Source organism: Agelaius phoeniceus, chromosome 5 (assembly GCF_051311805.1).
Source record: "Agelaius phoeniceus isolate bAgePho1 chromosome 5, bAgePho1.hap1, whole genome shotgun sequence".
Classification (NCBI taxonomy): Eukaryota; Metazoa; Chordata; class Aves; order Passeriformes; family Icteridae; genus Agelaius; species Agelaius phoeniceus.
In genome coordinates this window covers 13,123,363-13,142,304 of record NC_135269.1, presented here as the reverse complement: position 1 = coordinate 13,142,304, position 18,942 = coordinate 13,123,363, and the positions used below count along the sequence as shown (strand labels likewise).

General features: G+C 39.3%; 1 protein-coding gene across 4 annotated transcripts in view; it reads left to right on the top strand.

The window, feature by feature from the left end:
* DGKI (diacylglycerol kinase iota) overlaps positions 1-18,942 on the top strand; it is a 200,623-nt gene that overhangs the window by 114,346 nt on the left and 67,335 nt on the right. For all 4 annotated transcript variants that reach the window (XM_054631243.2, XM_077178324.1, XM_077178325.1 and 1 more), the window contains 5 exons: positions 3,436-3,491; positions 4,361-4,423; positions 4,653-4,726; positions 5,994-6,105; positions 8,772-8,971. In XM_054631243.2, coding sequence (XP_054487218.2) covers positions 3,436-3,491; positions 4,361-4,423; positions 4,653-4,726; positions 5,994-6,105; positions 8,772-8,971 — 505 coding nt within the window. The remainder of the gene's footprint in view (positions 1-3,435; positions 3,492-4,360; positions 4,424-4,652; positions 4,727-5,993; positions 6,106-8,771; positions 8,972-18,942) is intronic.

Sequence of the window (18,942 nt, the reverse complement as noted above, 5' to 3'; positions counted from 1 at the left end):
ATCTTGTCTGTCCCCTTGCCAGCAGCAGCTCTGTCACACTGTACAGACTGACATGTGGCTTAAGGACTGATATGAACACCTCTATTTATCTGGTTTAGGCAGGTGTTCTTGTAGAAACAAACCTTGCTCAAGTGTCTGCCTTCAGCTTTTGGTTATTCCAGCTTCATATGCAGGTATTTTTTCTGAAACACAGCCTTCCTCATAGTCACTGTCATACTATCAGAGTGTCATTTCAAGATGAAAAGATAGCACTCTAATGCCAGGCTAAATAAAGAGCAGGATCCATGATGGAATGAACTAATGCATATTTTATGATGTTTAAGACTGCTTCAAGCTTTAGGAATAATAATGAGGGGCCACAAAAGGGCACAGGAATGAAATTATGACAGCTGTATGCATTTTTTTTATGAGTGCATGTCACTCTGCATTGCTAATGTGACTGTGAATATACTGTATAGATTAAATGCATGGCTACTTTCTCATTTAATGGAGGCATTATTTAATAATGAAGTTATGGAGCCCTATAAAGGATGAATGTTATTCCAGACATGCCAGGGTTTTAAAAATTTACACGGGTGAAAAAGCACTTGGCAGAGCAAGCTGAGTGTCTGAGTTTGTATGGCCAGGAGAGCTTCGGTAGCACAAGTCCTCACTGCTGGTGTCATTCTTGTCTTCTCAAATGCTGAAAACATATGAATTCTATGCATTTTAGAAGAGGAAAGCTTATAGGAAAGCCTTGAAGGTGTTGCTGGTGTGTGGTTGTATTGTTTTTCATGTGGAGTTGGGGTTGCTCTGCCTGGAGAAGAAAAGGTTCCTGGGAGAACTTATTATAGCTTTTCAGTACTTGAAGGGGATTTATGAGAAAAAGGGGTCCTGTTTCAATAGGACAAGGGACAATGACTCTCAGCAAAAATAGTGTAAATTTGGACTCGATATAAGGAATAAGTTTTTAACAATGAGGGTGGTAAAACACTGACACAGGTTGCTCAGAGAGGTAGTGGGTGCCTCATGTCTGAAAAAATTCTAAGCTGTATTGAATGAGGCTCTGAGCAGCCAGATCTAGGTGAAGATGTCCTGCCCATTGCAGGGGGTTGGACTAGATGGACTTTAAGGCTCCTTCCAGCTCAAGAAATCTTGTGGCTTGGTGAATTAAGCAATGGAAAGCAGATTATGATCTTATTTACCACTGAGGATAATCCAGAGAAATTCTTAGCAATGGTAGCAAAATGATAAGTACTTTCACAGCTGTAACATTTGTGCTCTTGAGGTAATTGACTGCATGCATTTGCTTATGTGGAACTATTGTAATCACATATAGTATTAAAACAAATGAGTATCATGCCTGAAAACCAAAATAAGAGAAATTGATATGAGCTCTCAGCCAACAGGGCACCTTAAGCAGTAGATATTGGTCAGCTGTTATATTTAGAGTAAGCAGTGATTGCAGTGTCTCAGAGGAACCTATATATTAATGTGGTCTTTTCCATGGCACCTCTACATTTTTCTTGTGACTAATCAGTTTGAGACTTGAGGGTTGGATCCAAGTCTGATGGATTTAGCTCTGCTTTTTTGGGAAGTGTTCTGGATACTGGCTCTTTCCAACTTCCTCCATTGGTATCCTTGTTCTTTGGTAGAGCATGTAGGATGCAATTTACTTTATTCCTGCTGACATGCTGTTTGATCCCTTAGCTGTGCAGAACTGTTCATTTTCAGGAAACTTCCCCACTGCACACAGGCAGAGTCTAACACATTCCATTTTTCTATTTCTTTGATGGTTTAGGAACAGTGAGGATGGAGTAAGCCTTGGATATGCACTCAATAATTCACTTCTAATCAACCTAAGGCTCTATTTTCCATCACAGAGTCCTTCCTCCCTACCCGTGCTCATCTGTGTTGGCAGAAGTAGGACCAGTAGGCTGAGGGACAGCTGAGTCTCTGATGTGAGAAAGGCTCCTTTACCTGTTCTAAACTGGGGCTTTGGTTAGGGGGAGTTCCCCTATGGTTCCAGACAGCAGACACACACAGTGCTGTGATGTCTGCTGTCTGGAACCATTGGGGTACTCACATGAGAGAATGTGCAGCACAGACACTAAGCCTTCAGAAGCCTTCTGCTGCTTAGCATGGGGTGTTGAGACTCTCTGCAAAGAGCTGTGGGCTCAATAAGTGAGATGAGATTGACTTATGCAATTAAATTCATTGTTTGAAGTAGAAGTGGCCCTGACTGAGTTTGAGTCACCTGTGACACAGCAACAGATACAGTAACTGAGACAACAAGCAAATCAGAAACCTCAAGCAGCTCATTCTTACAAAATGGAGCTATATTTTGTGAGATGTAGTGGCTTTCAAGAGAACTGGAAGTATTGTTTTAAGTGGTCATTTGAGAGGTAATTTGGATGTGTTCACACTCATGTGATGCTTTAGCCAGAAGGACTGTCTTGGTAGTGTGATGTTTTCACTAGAGAATCAAGGAGCCAGGGTGAGTAGCTAGCACTAACACTGAATACAGGGTCAGAAGGGCTATTTCTGGAATCTCTAGATGCCACAAACAAGGAAAGCAGTTTCCAAGGAGGCTCAAGAATGAACTATATTCTGGGAAATGTGCCTCATATTGGGAGATTAAGGGAACTCCATTTAGCTTATTGGAAAGAAGGTTAAGAGGCTATTTAATCACTGCCTATAAGTATTTTCTTGATGAGAAGATATCTGATAGTTGAAGGTTCTGTAATCTGACAGGAAAGTATAACAAGATTTAGCATTTGGCAGTTGAAGACGGAAAATTTCAAGATTGGAAACCACTACATTTACATTAACAGTGAGAATAATTAACCATTAGAGGTACATTACTAATAGACTTAAAATTCTCCATCTCTTGGGGTATAATCAAAATGAAACAGGTTTCTAAATAGGTTTTAGAGTAACCAATTCTCTTTTCCTTTTTTTTATTTTTCTGCAGAAATCTTTGGGTAGAAATGTCTATTCCTTAGTAACTCTTTAACACATCAGAATTTAGGGGCTGTTTCATCTCGTAATTTACTAATGCTTTACTCCTCGTTCAAAGCACGGGTTATTGTTCCATAAATTTCTAATAATTCTTACAGATTTGTTCTCCACTGTTAGAAACAGAAGTCTAAAAATTCTATTCTATCATAAGATGAATAGTCTGAGAGGTGTTAAATTAACTGATTGAATTCTTGTTACCTCTTTGCTCTATTTCCACACTCTACAAGAAAAGGAAGGATTCAATATCAGTGTTTGAAATCTGATAGCAGAGAAAGGCACAGATGGGGGACTGACACACAGAAAACATATTTATGGTAATATTTTCTATGAGTGATACTCTGAAAGCACTGTAGTGCTGGCAGGGACTGTGAAGGTATAATGAAGTCTTCTTGTTTTATTGGGGTGTTCATACTTCTATTTTTCATCCTTTCACAGAAGCAAATCCAGAGAAATTTAACAGCCGATTTAGAAATAAAATGTTTTATGCCGGGGTAAGTACAGATTTGTCTTACAGAATGATGTTAACTTAGTTGCTTGAATGTCTTCTTAATTACCTTCCCCCTCACTTTGTCACATCAGGAGCTCTTGCCGGCTTATTCTGCCTGTCACAATTTCAAGTGCACTCATGCTGTTTCTGGCAGTGCCACGCACAGGTGTCTGTAGGAAAGAGCCTGTGGTACTGTTATTATACAGAGCTGGGCAGGTGAGAGAAGTGCCACTCCTTTGGACACAGTCCTGGTCATATCTTGGTCCCTCTGCTTCTGGCTCATAAGCTTCTCAAGGCATTGCTCTGCTTCTTTCAGGGCTTGGGAACTGCATTGATACTGACTTTGCTAGAAGAATTCCCAAAGTTTTGGCCTGTATCTTTGTAGCTTTGAGGAGCAGCCTTGGATGTAGCGTGGTGGGGAGTGTAGGGCAAAAATCAGATATTTGGAGTGATTAATGATGGGTGAATATGCACATATAATTACCCACTTGTGCATTCAGGAGGCAAATGGACAACACTTGATTCTAAAGCCATTAAGAATAAACACTAGTTTGATAATGAACAACATATAATGTATTTATGGATGATAACACCTAAGTGCCTTAAATATGGAAACAAGTATGTGAGCAAGAATTTGTGCTTAATGATTCAAGATACCATTGAACTTGGGTGTTCAAGGACTCTTTTCAATTAAGCTCTCAAAAGCAGAAGTATCACAATTTAAGACAATAAAATCAAATCATGTCTTCTGAGAGAGTCAGTTTGACCAAAGGGAGGGCATATTGGCAGTTAGCTCTGTGGAGGGATAAGAACTGAGGGGAAAAAAAAGAAGAGAGGAAGTGTTGACAATTCCTGCACTGATTTCTGTTGCAGGCAGCCTTTACAGACTTTCTGCAAAGAAGCTCAAGAGATTTATCCAAGCATGTTAAAGTTGTGGTGAGTATAAAAAATTGTGTCATAGTATTGTGGGAAGGGGGTGGAGGTGGAGGTTTGGAGAGAGAGTGAGGTGAGAGTTTAATGGCTCTGTTACTTTTCAGTTTTGAGCATGACATTTGCAACACATTCCAAGGAAAGTCTTGGGAAAGTTGTTACAAAGCAGCAACACTTCTCTTGTCTGTGGCTCCATTCAGCAATTTCTCTGTGCTCTGTCACTTTGGCTTTGTAGTGTGATGGTACAGACCTGACTCCAAAGATCCAGGAGCTGAAGTTCCAGTGTATAGTGTTTTTAAACATACCCAGGTAAGCTCAAGATGGATTCTTGAAGTTATGCAACAAAAATAACAATAGTTTTCAAAAGACACCTAACAGTTTTCCTAGGCTGAGTTTTCTCACCTCATTGAGAGCTGGCTCCTTATAATTCTGTCAATGAGCTATGCAGTATGGCTTGAGAGTTCAGGGTGCAGCAAAACCATTCCTTAAAAAGTTGAGTATCCTGATACAGTAGAAATGCTTAACTAACACACTTTGAAAAGCTGTGCATCTAACCTGCAAAGAAGTTATTAAAGGGACAGATACCTAGTCTTTTGCCTAGTTAGAGTCCAAGTGTGGAAAAAAATGGAAAGGGGGAGGAGGGAACAGAAATGGAGAGAGGGGAAGGATAAATATTTTAGCAGTTAAGGAATACCAAACTGCCAAAAGAAGTCAGTTTTAAACATGTTACAAGGTGTCCTTAAAAAAAATAAAGCTGAATTATCAAAAATTGTTGGTCTCCTGTTCTCTAGAACAGTAGTCTCCAAACTTAATTTGATTGTGCATTTCTGTCAGTAAAAAGCTTTTAAGCATCACCTCTATATATGTATATTTATAAATTATATACATGTGCCTCTATTCTAGTATTACAAAAAATATGTATGTTTTTAATGTTTGCTTTCTTATTGAAAGTAAAAGTAATAGTTTTCTTCATACACTCTAATTGTCTTGTCAGTTGTGGATTTTTCTTGCATGTACCCCACTTTGGAGACCATTGCTTTAAAAAACCTCCTAGTTTGCTCCGCAGGCAGTCCCAAGCACTTAATCTTTTGAGTTCCGTACTGCAAGCTTCTGCTTGATGTCACCTCTCCAAAGTTCCCCCTTCTACCTCTTTCAGATCACTTTTACATTTATTCTCTGATGGTAGAAAAGAGAGAGGCCTCAGCTTTATCTGTTCCTGCTTCTTATTTCTCCCTGCCTCCTCAAACTATGCAACATTTTGCATTCTTTGTGCTGAGCTAGCAGGGAGAGGGCAAAGAGGGGCAAAACAGCTTGATGACTAGGGGCAAAACAGCTTTATGGCTCAACAGCTTACCAGCAGGAATCAAAGCAAATAGGGAGTGCTGCTGCTCTATGATGTATTTCCTGGTGTTTCCCCATTTTCCTCTCAGAGAGGAACCCGATAAAGTTTATGGTGGGTACACCTGAGGGTGTTGTATCAGCTTGGAAACAGAAAGAACAGCCTAAAAGGCTAAAAGTCAGGACCTCTCAGGGCAAGCTGCTCTCTCCAATTGGCTCTCCAAACCTGTCTCTGTAGGTATTGTGCTGGCACAATGCCCTGGGGGAACCCTGGTGACCACAGAGACTTTGAGCCCCAGCGTCACGACGATGGCTACATCGAAGTCATCGGCTTCACCATGGCCTCGCTGGTGAGTGCAGGGGGTGCTGCCAGGCTGGGAGGGCTCCCTGGGCAGCACTGCAGAGTGCAAAATGCTCCTTGTTTCTGAAAATCAGGTGTGCTTCCCCATAGTCACATAAGGCAAAAGCATGCTCTGCTGTTAACTGGCAGAGCCAAATAGTTCTTTTTTAATAAGAGAAGTGTTATTTAATAATAAAAAGTATTAGTTGCAAAATATGGCTGATTTGCATATGCAGTGCTCTGAAGTTAAATGGCAAGATTAATACAGTAAGAGCAGTATGATAAGAGCATGAAGTCATGATTTTACTGTGGGAATGTTCTATGATCAAATAAACACTCCTTTCTCTCTTTAGCTTTTGTCTATTTCATTCTGTGGCATTAAAGTCTTTTTTTTTAAGTATTGCTGGTATATAAATATGAAATATTTTTTAACCTTATATGGACATACAGTTTCTATATGTTCCCCAAAAGTCTTGTGAAACTTTAGTAATAGCTGTGGAAGACTTTATTAGTATTTCTTACATGAATTTTATCTCTCCTTTTGATTCTGCTAGAAAAAATGAAATTCAGCCAACAATTTTAATTTGTCAGTGCACTTTCTTCCAATGCCATCTTTAAAGTGAACTGAGATACCATAAAAGCCATCTTTCTCTAAATACCCTGGTGTCCTGCTATGGCAGTGGCCAAACACTGTGACAGTGCCTTCAGGGGATGGTTAAATGCAGCCAGAGTTAGCAATGTTCCCATGCTAGCACCAGCCTACCTAAGGCACTGCAGCTTGGGCTTAGTGTGGCCAGCAGAAGGCCCACAGCTGGACTTGCTGGAAAGTTTTTATAGCTCAGACTTAGCTCCATACCTGTAGGCCTTTGTTGCTACTGTCTCATGTAAGCTAGTTTAAAACAAAGATGGATAAGCCTGTTTTAGCTAAACTTCCCTGTTGTGACCTGCCCTCAGTCCATATCACTTTCAGTAAATACCCACAATAATGGTGTTTGTTTCCTCAAAGAGAAAGCCAGGCAAATCTAATCTTCAAAGTAAGAAAAAAGCAGTCTTGGTCAATCTTCCCTTTAAGAGTTTGTCTGGGTTAAGGATACCTTCCTGAACTTTTTTTTTCTTCTTAGTGGGCCTAGTGGATTAGGGAAATAACCCACAAGAAAATTTTTGTTTATTAGCCTGGTAGATCTTGTGGAATAAAAGTGAAGAGGAGTTTAGGGCATGTTTTTAAAAATGCTGTCAAAACTTTAGCATGTACAAACTGAAGGTTTTCAGTCAGAAGAGTTTTTTTGTTTTTGACACTAACACAGTTCTAGTCAATGGAAGTGGCTAGACAGATTTCAAAAGCTACCAACAATTTTAGTTAGGGCTGAATTTAAGAAGTAGGGCCCTTTGAGCTTCTGTTTCTCTCTAAAGGAAGCCTAGTTGAGAAATGTGGGTCTGCATAGTCATATAGTCATATTCATTAAAAAAATACATTTCTGCCTGAACATGTCTGCCTAGAATATGAAGGATCTGCTCATTGTCTTCCTTGCTTAATTTCTTTGAAGTGAATTCTTTAACATGATATTTGTTTTAACAAGGTCCTTCTGCTTGCTCTTTTCAGCCTGTCTAATGTTGAGGTTGACTTGATGTGTAAGCTTTCATAATAAAAAATTTAAATTTACTAATTCCCATTAAGGACCATTCTGTTCAGGAAGGGGAAATAGTTTTTCTGTCTCGCAGATGTATCTAATTAGGGATGTTGTTTTAAAGAGCAAATAATTATTAGCGTGACTGTTATTGTAAAAACAAACCAACCAAAACAAATTGAAAGCTTTAAGAACGAGCACAGTTATTAATTTGCATGTGCACAAGTGTGTATATACGGATGATGAGTCCTATAATGCATGTGGGTAGATATCTCCTTGTTGCTTTGCAGTTTTGGGGTGAAAACGCTTTCATTGTGCTCTTTCAGAATAGCTTAGGAATGGAGTACTGTGTAAAGGACGCTGCCAGCAAAGTGGCATTTTGGATTTTTTAGCTGCCTCAGCTTATTCTGTTCTGAGCTATCTTTTCCCTGCTTGTTGGAACCCAGGACATCTCTCTAGCTGTCCTGAATGGCTTGAACCCCTGCCAGGGGGCTCAGAGACCTTGGCACCTGTGACTTTGAATTTGACCCATGGAGCAAATGACCACCTTTATATGAAGAATTACAAGTCAAGAGAGTTTAAGTAGAATAATAGTTAGCTTGTTATAGGGTGAAAAGTAGAATTTTAAGGTTTCTAGAATGTGGATTTGGGGTCCCAAGATAGGGGAATTTGGATGTGTTTTGTCCTTCTTTCTCTTTCTTCCTAGCCTCCATCTTATGGGTGATGGTGGCACTTTTGGATTGGTTTAAGGTAGGAACGCACTGTCTAACATAGGTAATAGGTATTGGGAAATTATTGTAAATGTACATGTAGTTTTTAGTATAAAAAACAACACTGACCTGCTGAACAGACCTCAGCAGGGCAGAGAAAGAATGTTATAGATAAGAAATAATAAACAACCTTGAAAACCACAGCTGAGGAATCCTGACTCCTTCTTTGACTGCCGGGCTGGGAAAAGACTTGTATGTATCTCGGGGTCACTCTGACCAGCAGAGATTCCAAGGCCTGCTTGGTGTTTTGTTTGTTTGTGCGTTTTGTTTGTTTCTTGCAGGCTGCCCTCCAGGTGGGTGGCCACGGGGAGCGGCTGCACCAGTGCCGGGAGGTGACGCTTTTGACGTACAAGTCCATCCCCATGCAAGTGGACGGCGAGCCCTGCCGGCTGGCCCCCTCCCTCATCCGCATCTCCCTGAGGAACCAGGCCAACATGGTGCAGAAGAGCAAGAGGAGAACGTCCATGCCTTTGCTGAATGAGTGAGTTGCACATGTGCATGTCCTAGAGGCAGGAGGCCCATGTGGGGCAGCGTACTCTGTCATGGATTTTGCATGTACTGGACTTGCAGCGCATTTGAAAAATAAATTTAAAAAAAAACAAATCACATCTTCTGAAGTCCCTTTTCACTCTATTGTAAATACTTACCTGACTTTCTTTTACTCTTTATCTTCTGAGTTCCCCTCTCTTGCTTTTAGAATGGTGTTCTATCTTTCTGTTATGTATTTATTTATTTAGAGAGGTTCCTGCAGGCTTGGCAGTCTGCCCCTTGGCTTCTGATGGTTCTGCATATGTATGCCATTTGCCTTTGAAGTTTTTTTGATTTAGTTTCTCAGCTTTATTGATCTGCTTTTTAAGCTGCATTGAAGACCCCGTAAGAAATTGCCACACTCAAGAGCTAATCAGGACATATTTCAGTCTCTGCTGTGAGCACATGCTGCCTGGCAGAGTCTACAGAGAAAGATTTGAATGTCCTGAAAGAACTGTTTGTACTTTTTAGGAAATCCTTCTCCAGTATAGAAACCCAAATGAGAAATGAGTATTGTAAATGTGACTAAAGAAAAGCTAAGATTGGAAACTAGTAGCTTGTCAAGAGGAGTACACAGGACTAGCATTCTTTTTCATGATTAAACTTTCTTTACAAGCACTGCAGATATAATTTAACCAGAAGAAACCTAAATAGTCAAATTTTGACCTATGAAAGTGGCCACCCAATAAAATAATTTAGATTATTTTGTAGAGGTTATTATTGTAATCCTTGTATAGGTCTTTATTGCTGCTAAAAATGAGTGTTGCAAGGGACTTTGCTGTTTTTCATCAAATATTCCAAATGTGAAGCAAAACAGTCTGTCCCTTATCCAAAGATACTGAAGTAATGCCCTAAAGTTATTAAGGATCCACATTTAATTCAAACACGTGCACCGAGGCTTTAATATTTTTGGGGAAATGGGTGGGGGAATTTTGCTGTTGCAATTGGAATGGTGAGTGAAGTTCTGTGAAGTTCAAGTTCTGTGAAGAGATGTAATACCTTCCAAAAGACTAACTCATATAACTGAAAAAAAAAGGACAAGGTCTTAGGCACACCTTTTCTCTTCAGCTATCTTAAGAGTTGTGTCCCTTACAGCTGTCTATCTAGAGAAAGATCCTGCTTTACTTCAAAGTTTGACTCCAGCCCTTAAGAAATTTTTGTCATTCCCTGGCTGTCAACCTATTAATATAATCAAAGCCATGCTGGTTACTTTCAACATGTTCCTGTTCAATTTAGCACTCTGTTCTCTTACTGAGACTAATTCTTAAAGTTGCAATAGAAACCCATTTCTCTAATGTGCAGTTTCTTTTTGCCTGGAAAATACGTGAGGTATACTCATCTTTCTTGAGCAGAGAATAGCAGACTCTTAACTATGGGCAGCAGTGCCCAATTTCACCCAACCACAACTCCTCAATCTTCAGTGAATGCCAAGGGCAGCCCTGGGACATCTTTTTCTGCACTGAAGGAGACTAATGCAAATGTAAAAAGAGAAATCATGGTATTTCAAACTGATAATTAGCATGGGTTAGGTTTGGATTTTTAGATCTGAATTTAAACTGCGGTAGGGAAATCGAGATTTGTAGTATATGCCAATTGTCAAGGGGATATTCTTTGTGGTTTAGCTTGATTTAAATGTGCCATGGTACACTAAATTGCTGTCAGAGTCCTTTGATTTGGCTGACGTATTTTTCTGCAGATCTCTGTCTTGGGAAAATGCAAATGATCTGTCAGGAACTGTAGTCTCAGCTTCACATATCAGAAACTGTGTGTGTAGATATTTACATCTATTTCTATATATATCTGTGTATGTGCTTCACTCTGAGGTGTTAAAAAGGAAGGAGAGAGGACTTGAATCTTCTCTTACTGCAATAAAAAGTAAATGACTCGTTAAAGGTCAAAATCTAGGAAGAATATTAGTACTGTAAGAAGTTCATTCAATATGATGCTGATTGGTAGTATTGCACAAGTGCAGAAACTTGTAATTAAATATGTTTATTTGTTTTTCTTAGCTTGCTCTTTAGGACATAACTCCTTATTCTGTTGGAATCTCCCAGAAAGCCTTGTATTGGATGGAACATGATATATGAAGGGTTTTTTAATGACTATCATTTAAATGTTAGATGTGTGAGATAAGTCACTGGGTCTGGAGCTATCCTTAATTACTACACAGCTCTTCTTGAGCTCCTTGCCAGGAAAGTAATTAGAAAATTATCTTGGTCACAGAAATGCAGAGTTGTTATTATTGTCAGCTTTGATATTACTGCCAGATAAAAAGAGAGTGAGTAGAAAAAGACTTGAAGAAGATTTACACTGTTTCTGTATTTTTTTGACCTGATCATCTTTTTTTCTGTGTTTTTTTTTTCCTCCTTGAAACACTTGTTGGCTAAGTTCTCATTCCTGTTCTCCACTACTGATCACAGTAGCATGTGAAAGAGACAACACAGCTTGGTTTTCTGTGACTGAGCCAAGAATGTGGCTGTTGAGAGCTATACCAAAAATTATGGGGAATAAGAAGAGAAACTGTGGTTCAGCTTTTCCAGGAATAATTTTCTGATTAGAAACTCCTGCATAGTATATTCCCCAGGAAGTTTCAGTTAATGAACACTTCCTGAATTGAAAAATGTATTTTGCTCTCACTGACTTTTAGTTTGGCTTGAGGGAGAGCACCTTGCATAATGGAAGAGAAAGAAGAGGGAAGAGCTTTTAGATAAAACATATTTGATGCATTCAAGAAAAATAAAGGAACCATTTGAATATAAATACTGAGGTTGAATATAAACACTAAAGCTGAATATTAATAAAATGCAAGTTTCCCTAAGGTATGAGCAAGAGGAATGGAAACAGCAACTTGTCATTGTAGATACAAAATCTCCAGTAAGGGTATTTTTTCCTTAAACAGTAATTAGTTGGTCAACCCTTGGAGACAATTCCATCCATCTGGATCTCAGCTCTGATGTTTGTTTGTGTTTCTGGACCTGCTTCCAAAGTCTGTTGCTTTGACATTTTTCAGTGCCTGTGGAAGAAATTCTGGGATCCCTTGTCTTGTATAGTTATGTGCTGAGCTTTTCACTGCTCCTCACTGTGTCTTTAGAAAGCTCCTGTGTGCCACATAGCAGTGATTTTCTCCATTTGCATGTCTTCAGTTGCTCTTGGCTTCCAAGTGTGAGCTCAGAGATCTGCATGGCCCTTCATTCAACTTTCACGTGACACATTCCTTTTGTTTCTGTTTAAATGTTGTGTGTCTTTCTCTTTCTTTCTTCTCTTGCACTCCTCTCTCTCTCACCTTTTTTTCTTGTCTGTCCTCACTGTGTGCTGTTTTTCTCCTGGCCACTCATTTCCTGCTGCCTTATAGTATCCATAAAGTGCAGTCTGCTGACCTGAGGAGAGTCTCGGCTCCCCCTGATTCCTTCACTGTGTGAGTATCTGGCTTTTTTCTATTCTAAAAGTTCCACAGCCTTTTGTTATTAACCTGTGTCATTCAGCTGAGAGATGGGACAGTAAAATCCAGTGACAAATGTGAAGAGGGAGCTCAGATGACAGCATGACTGATGGGCACAGTTCCACAGTAGCCAAGTAAGGTGAGCAGGACATGTCTGGTGATGGTGACCAGGTTCAGCCACGAGCCAGCTCCTCAAACATCCATGGCAACAGGCACATCTGAGGTTTAATGCCAGGCATCATTCCTGGAAAGAATTGAGATGAGATCTTTTCAATCCAACACAGGATTCCTCTGTTTCAAGTTTCCACTGAACACGAGAAAAAAATGCTTTTTATCCTAAGGTTGACAGAGCACTGGCACAGATTGCCAAGAGAGCTTGTGGAATCTTCATCTTTAGTCATAATCAAACACTGCCTGGACATGGTCCTGGATAGCCTGCTCTAGGTGCTCCTACTTGACCAGGGATTTGCACCTGATGACCTCTAGAGGTCTCTTTCAGCTTCAACCATTCTGTGATTCTGTGAAATTTCAGAAAGCTCCAAGTGCTTCATTGTTATTTTGGAAAAAGGAAAGATTTTCAGTTTGGTGTGCCTTTTGCGTGGGTCCAGTTTGATGTATTCTGCTAACAAGCATAAAGTAATGAAACCAACTTGCCTCACCAATTCAGCATCTGAATCAGCCTCTAGAAAAATTTGAGGTAACCCTTATTTCTTACACAGAACATTGAACTGTGTGTCTAAGAGAATGAGTACTATTTCCAAGCTCAGGGATATCCCTTGGAAAATCACCTCCAAGTTTTGATGCAGTTCATTTTAATGTCCCATTTGATATCAGCTGTCAGAATAAAGCAGGGAGAGAAAGACGTGCAAGCCCCAAACTAATTTGAAAGTCAAAGTTGTTCTCTATCTTAAAATCTGTAAAAATAGATTAAGCATGCTGCTGCACTGGGGCTGCCAGTTAATGTGTCTGGAAAATTAAAATAGGAACCCATGAGGTAACACAGAAATATGATTTGGATTATGATGGCTTTGAGATTCAAATATTGCTTTGTGTTTTTTGTTGAACAACATAGAAGAAGACTGAGTTCCAGTTAGTACTGAACAGCAGGGCAGATCCTACTGAGACCTGGTGATGGATTATAGCCTGTCTTAGATAAATGTCAGGATTTCTGCAGCAGGAGATGCATGGGAGTTTAGGGCAGCCAATTTATTAGGCTCATGTGGTCTTTTTTTGCAGAGACACTAGAACTGTAGTGTGATCCATTGCAAATGCTTATACAAGGTGTGCAAGTAAATACAAGCATTGTATTTTTGAAGGTCTTTTAAAAGGAAGGTGAAAATATGCATTTTCCTGCTGGATGTTTGGAGATGAGAAGATGCATATGTGAGAGTACATTTGTCTTGTGTGGTTGATGCTGAAAATTACCATTGAAAAATAAGATATTTACTTGTGTAGCCCCTACAGCTCTTCTACAAGTGGAAGAAACACTGTGGGTAGGTTGTAATTATTTTTTTCAATTAAAATATCTGCATAAATGAAAATACAAATATCACTGTACTGGTAAATACTACTCCTTTATGGAGTTTGTGGTAATGATTGCAGCAGAGTATGTGTATAAAACCTGTGTGAATAACAAAAGAGTAATAGAAGATAGTATTTTTGCTTTTAGACATTCAAATGCCAAACCAAATCAACCTTCTCAGGCTGAATATGGCTACTGTTTTTAAGAAGAGAGTCTAATAAGGAACAGTAGGAGGCAAGGTGTAAGGGAGAAAGTTGTAGAAAGTGAACTGCTCTCCAAAGGCAGAGTTAAGGATGAAATGCTTGGAGATATCTTCTCCTTTTTTTCTGAAACATGATTTATAAGGAATTGAGTCTTCTCATTTCTTATCAGTTTTTCCTGTTTAACGTAGATTTCTGAATGTGAAGCTGTCCTGTGTTCTCTGGCAGCCCAGAAAGCCAACCATAAACTGGGCTGCAGCTGAAGCAGCGTGGCCAGCAGGTCCAGGGAGGTGATTCTGCCCCTCTGTTCTGCTTGTGTAGACCTCACCTGTAGTGCTGCATCCAGCTTCAGGGTCCCCACCATGGCAAGGATGTTGACCTGCTGGAGTGAGCTCAGCAGAGGGGCCCCCAGGGTGATTAGAAGGATTGAGCACCTCTCCTATGAGGAAAGGCTGAAAGAATTGGGATTGTTCAACCTGGAGAACAGGAGCTTTGGGGTAACCTAATTGTGGCCTTCCAGTACCTGAAGGGAGCCTACAAGAAACATGGAGAGGGACCATTTACAAGAGCATGTGATGACAAGTGGAATCATTTCAACCTGAAAGAGAGTGGGTTTGGATTAGATATTGGGAAGAAATTCTTTATGGTGAGGTGCTGGAATGTGTTGCCCAGAGAGGCTGTGGGTGCCCCATCCCTGGAGGCTGGAGGTATTCAAGGCCAGGTTGGATGGGGCTTTGAACAATCTGGTCTTGTGAAAGCTGTCCCTGCCCATGGCAGGGGAGTTGGAACAAAGTGATCTTTAAAATCCCTTCAAACCCAAAAAATTCTATAATTCTGTTTAGAGGGATTATTACTTATGGACAACCCGTTGTGCTTGGAAGGGTAATGTGTGAGAGAAGCACAGTTAACATGCAGGAGAAGAAAAGCAAGTTCCAGGATTCTACTGGGAAGTTCAGAATGTGTCTGTACTTCAGGTGTCTCTGTGGGTCTAGCTCAACAAAGCCAAGTGTGTTTGCTGAAGAAATTGTGAGATAAGAAAGTGTCAAAGAACTCACTAGGGTTAGCCAGGTTAACGTGGCTTATGTGGGATAACATTCATGTCCTGGTTTTAGCTGTGACATGGCTGATTTTCTCCCTAGTAGCTGTACAGAACTGTTTTTTGGATTTATGGCAAGAATAATGTTTTGGCTATTGCTAATTAGTGTTTATCCCAAGTAAACCCTATTTTCAGTGTCTCACACTCTGCTGCTGAGGAGCTGCACTCAATGCTGGGAGAGAGTGAGGCCAGGTAAGGTGACACAAACTGGCCTAGGTGATGTTTCACACCAGAGAAGGTCATGTCCAGTGTGTAAACTGGAGGAGTTACCTGGGAGGGGTCTGAGTGCTGTTTGGGGATTTGCTGAGTTGTGAGCAGTTGCATCATGCATCTCTTTTTTCTCTCGTGTTTGTAACTCTCTCTACCCCCCACTTATCATTACTATTATTATTATTACCATATTTATTATTATTATACTATTTTGTTCTGTCATGAAATTCTTATCCCATCTGTGAGGTTTATCTTAGGTTTATCTTTTCTTTCCAATGCTTCTCATCCATGTCATAGCACACAATGACATGGATGCTCATCTAGCGAGATTCCCAAACAAAAGAAAAAATATGTGGTAGAGCTTATAATTTCAAGGGTTTTGTGTTTTTTTGTTTTTTTGGTTTTTTTTTAGGTAAAGAGTTTAGCAAGAGCTTCACCTTAAAATAGCAGGGAACTTTCGTGAAATGTTGAAATTCCTCCATAGAAGAGACTGAATGAGTCTGCTCTGTTGTGGCAGTTCTTATGTTTCAAGTAGATAGATGCTGCCAGAAATTTATTTTTAATGTATCATTTCCAAGCTCTATCAATGTGATCTTGAAAGTAAGGTGAATTCATTTTTCTCTTTTGGCTACAGCTTTCCTCTTTCCTATTGTTCTAAATGCCAGAATGCTTAATTAATTTTTCATGTTTATTTCCTCTCTAGGAGACAGGTAATCCATTAATCATTCATTGTCACTGCAAACATCTCCTAAAAGACTGATTTTTTTTTACTCAAGTATTTTTTGTATGGGGGGAAGTAGATTTCCTTTTCTGTTTACTGAATCATGTTAAAATTTATGTGTAGGATGGTGTGGGCTGTATTCTTGAAGATCTATCAGAAATTTGTCACTGGATTCTGTAGACTTGTTGGACTGTTTATTTTTATCGTTCCTTTCTCTGTGGAGACATGAAGTGTAAGAAATGGTTCACTGGGTTCATAAATAATTGAAATAGGGATTGGGGTATTTATAATTTACAAGTCTGTCTCCCCAGCTGAATAAAGCTGGTGGCTGGTGGCAGAAGTGTAGCTGTTTGCTGTGCAGGAGTGCCAGGCTTGGGCAGGACCCAAGCTTGCTCTGCCTGTGCTCTTCCCTTGGTGACTGGAGGCAGGAGCATGTGTCCTAGGAAAACCAGCTGTGCTCCAAGTGAGCTGTCTGGCATCCTCTCACTTGTTGCTGGATGATTAATAGGGGTGAGGAACTCATGGCTTCGTCAAAAACCGAGTGTGTTTTCTAGATGAAAGATCTTGGACAAGATTCATATTTAGGTTTGTGTTTAAATGAAATCATTATAAATAATAAACATGAAAAACCAGAATGTTTTATTTGACCTCAGTCTTTATTTACATCCTCATGAGGCAAATGACATTTAGGATTTAGTTCTGTGGATTGATGTGTTTGTGGAATGAGTTCTTAATTAGATTCTTTAGGAGGTAATGGACTTCATTAATCTGTACTTTCAAGTACTTTTTGTTGGCTATGTAATACACCATGTAAAAAAATAATTGTTAAGAGGTAAGTAATTTAAGTAATTTAGGTTGAATTACAGTGCAGTTATCTCCCCAAATTTATTTATAAATTGCTGCTTTATGTGGAAAGCTTTTCTTCCTCTCCTTGCAGTTAAGCAAGCTGTTTTACACAGTATTTAGAGACATCTATTTCTATTAATACTGTACTAATGTTTCTGTTCAGTGACATCCATCACCCTGTTATTTGCTTTTACATGCACATGCTTATGTATTTTATCTTTCTGGTTTCTGGATATACTGATTATGGATTATGAATATGGATTATGATGCAGTGTCCATGAAGACTGCAATAGTGTTGATAGTGGAAGTATTTTGCTCAGCTCCATTAGATAGAGTTCTGTGAATGAATGAGTTAATTAGTTTGACTGATGAGGACAATATACCCTGGTGTCAATTGCTGCTAGTCTGGTAGCACAAGAAATGAATATACCAATAGTGAGTTGTAGAATCAAATTTATTTTGAATAGGTAATAAAATTTAGTGACACAATGTGTCAGCCAATGACTATTATAAGAGAACAAAGGGTGTTTGCAAAGAACTGATGAACAAAACCATCAAGCTTGAGTTACTGAATAAATGTCTCTTTTGTGCATGTGTCAATACACACACATTTTTAGGAATGTGTATATACGTTTACTTGTGTTATGAATATGCTACTTGTGACTGGACCTGGCTAAGTGTATAAATCTCTACCCTGTAGAAGGTAACTCCTGGCATTGTTATTTCTGGTAATATCTTATTTTCTATAGAAAGCTACTGTTTCCAAGGTTACATTTTTCTTGCTAAGATAACTAAACTTTTCAAACGGACAAGAGCCCAAGTTCTGTTTCTCTCCAGTTGTATGTTTTAGCACACAACCTGTTTATGTAGTGGTTTTAGTCTGTCTTTATAAAAATGGAGTGAGAGGAGGGCAGAACAGAATACCAAACTCTGGTACTTGCCAGCTGATTGCCCTCCTACACTGGACCTGCTCCTATTTCTCCTCAGAAAATACATCACACTTTAGATGGTGTGCTTGTTGCTTCTGCAGAAACAAAGTAAGATATACAGTGTGCCTATATATCAAAAATGATACTTTTTGCAAAAGCATGGGAATATTTTCTTAAATATGTTCTAATTAAAAGAGAATTTTGGAGAGTGTATGTGTGGTTCTTGGAAGAAAAACTATATTCTAGATTTTCTTAATTTTAGATACTTTTCTTCCTCCAGCTCCAAGCAAAGAAAAAGACCTTTCTCACTTCTTTTCAGGTGAAAGGACTAATTTGACTCAGAAGGTGATACTGCACATGCAGTAGGTTGCCGTCGGCTTCAAGCTAAGAAATAACATTTGTTTTTCTTCCTTACATGGCATTAGGTAGTGAGTCAGCATATCTACAGAAGTCAGTGTTATCTTTCACTCCCCTTGGTGTCCAAACACCATCCTGTGTTTGGATTCCAACAGGTAGGTTGGAAGGAAGGCAATTAGCCAAGGTTTGGCAGATGTTGGCATGAGGTCATCCTGTTTGCCTCTCCTGCTTTCATGAGAGCCAGATTATTCATTGTGATAATGAGTTTGAAATGAGGCCCAATGTAATAGAACATAAGTCTACCACTGATTAATTGATGACATTAGTGAAGAAAATTCACATTTGAACTGGTGTTTAGAAATGAGGTAACACAGGTAACATTTGTGAGATGTTCCTTGTCCTTCACTAGCAGCGCAAATACTATAAATCAAATAGTTTAAAACTGAGGCAAAGAAAGAAGCAAAACCGTGTATTTATGAGAGTACACAGCATTATGACTTTGAAAAGGCAGAGTATATTAGTCAGTATTACTGGTAGTAACAAGATTAAAACAGAAAATAGAGACAATCTTTTGGTAAAAGCACAGAATGAGTAATCTACTTTT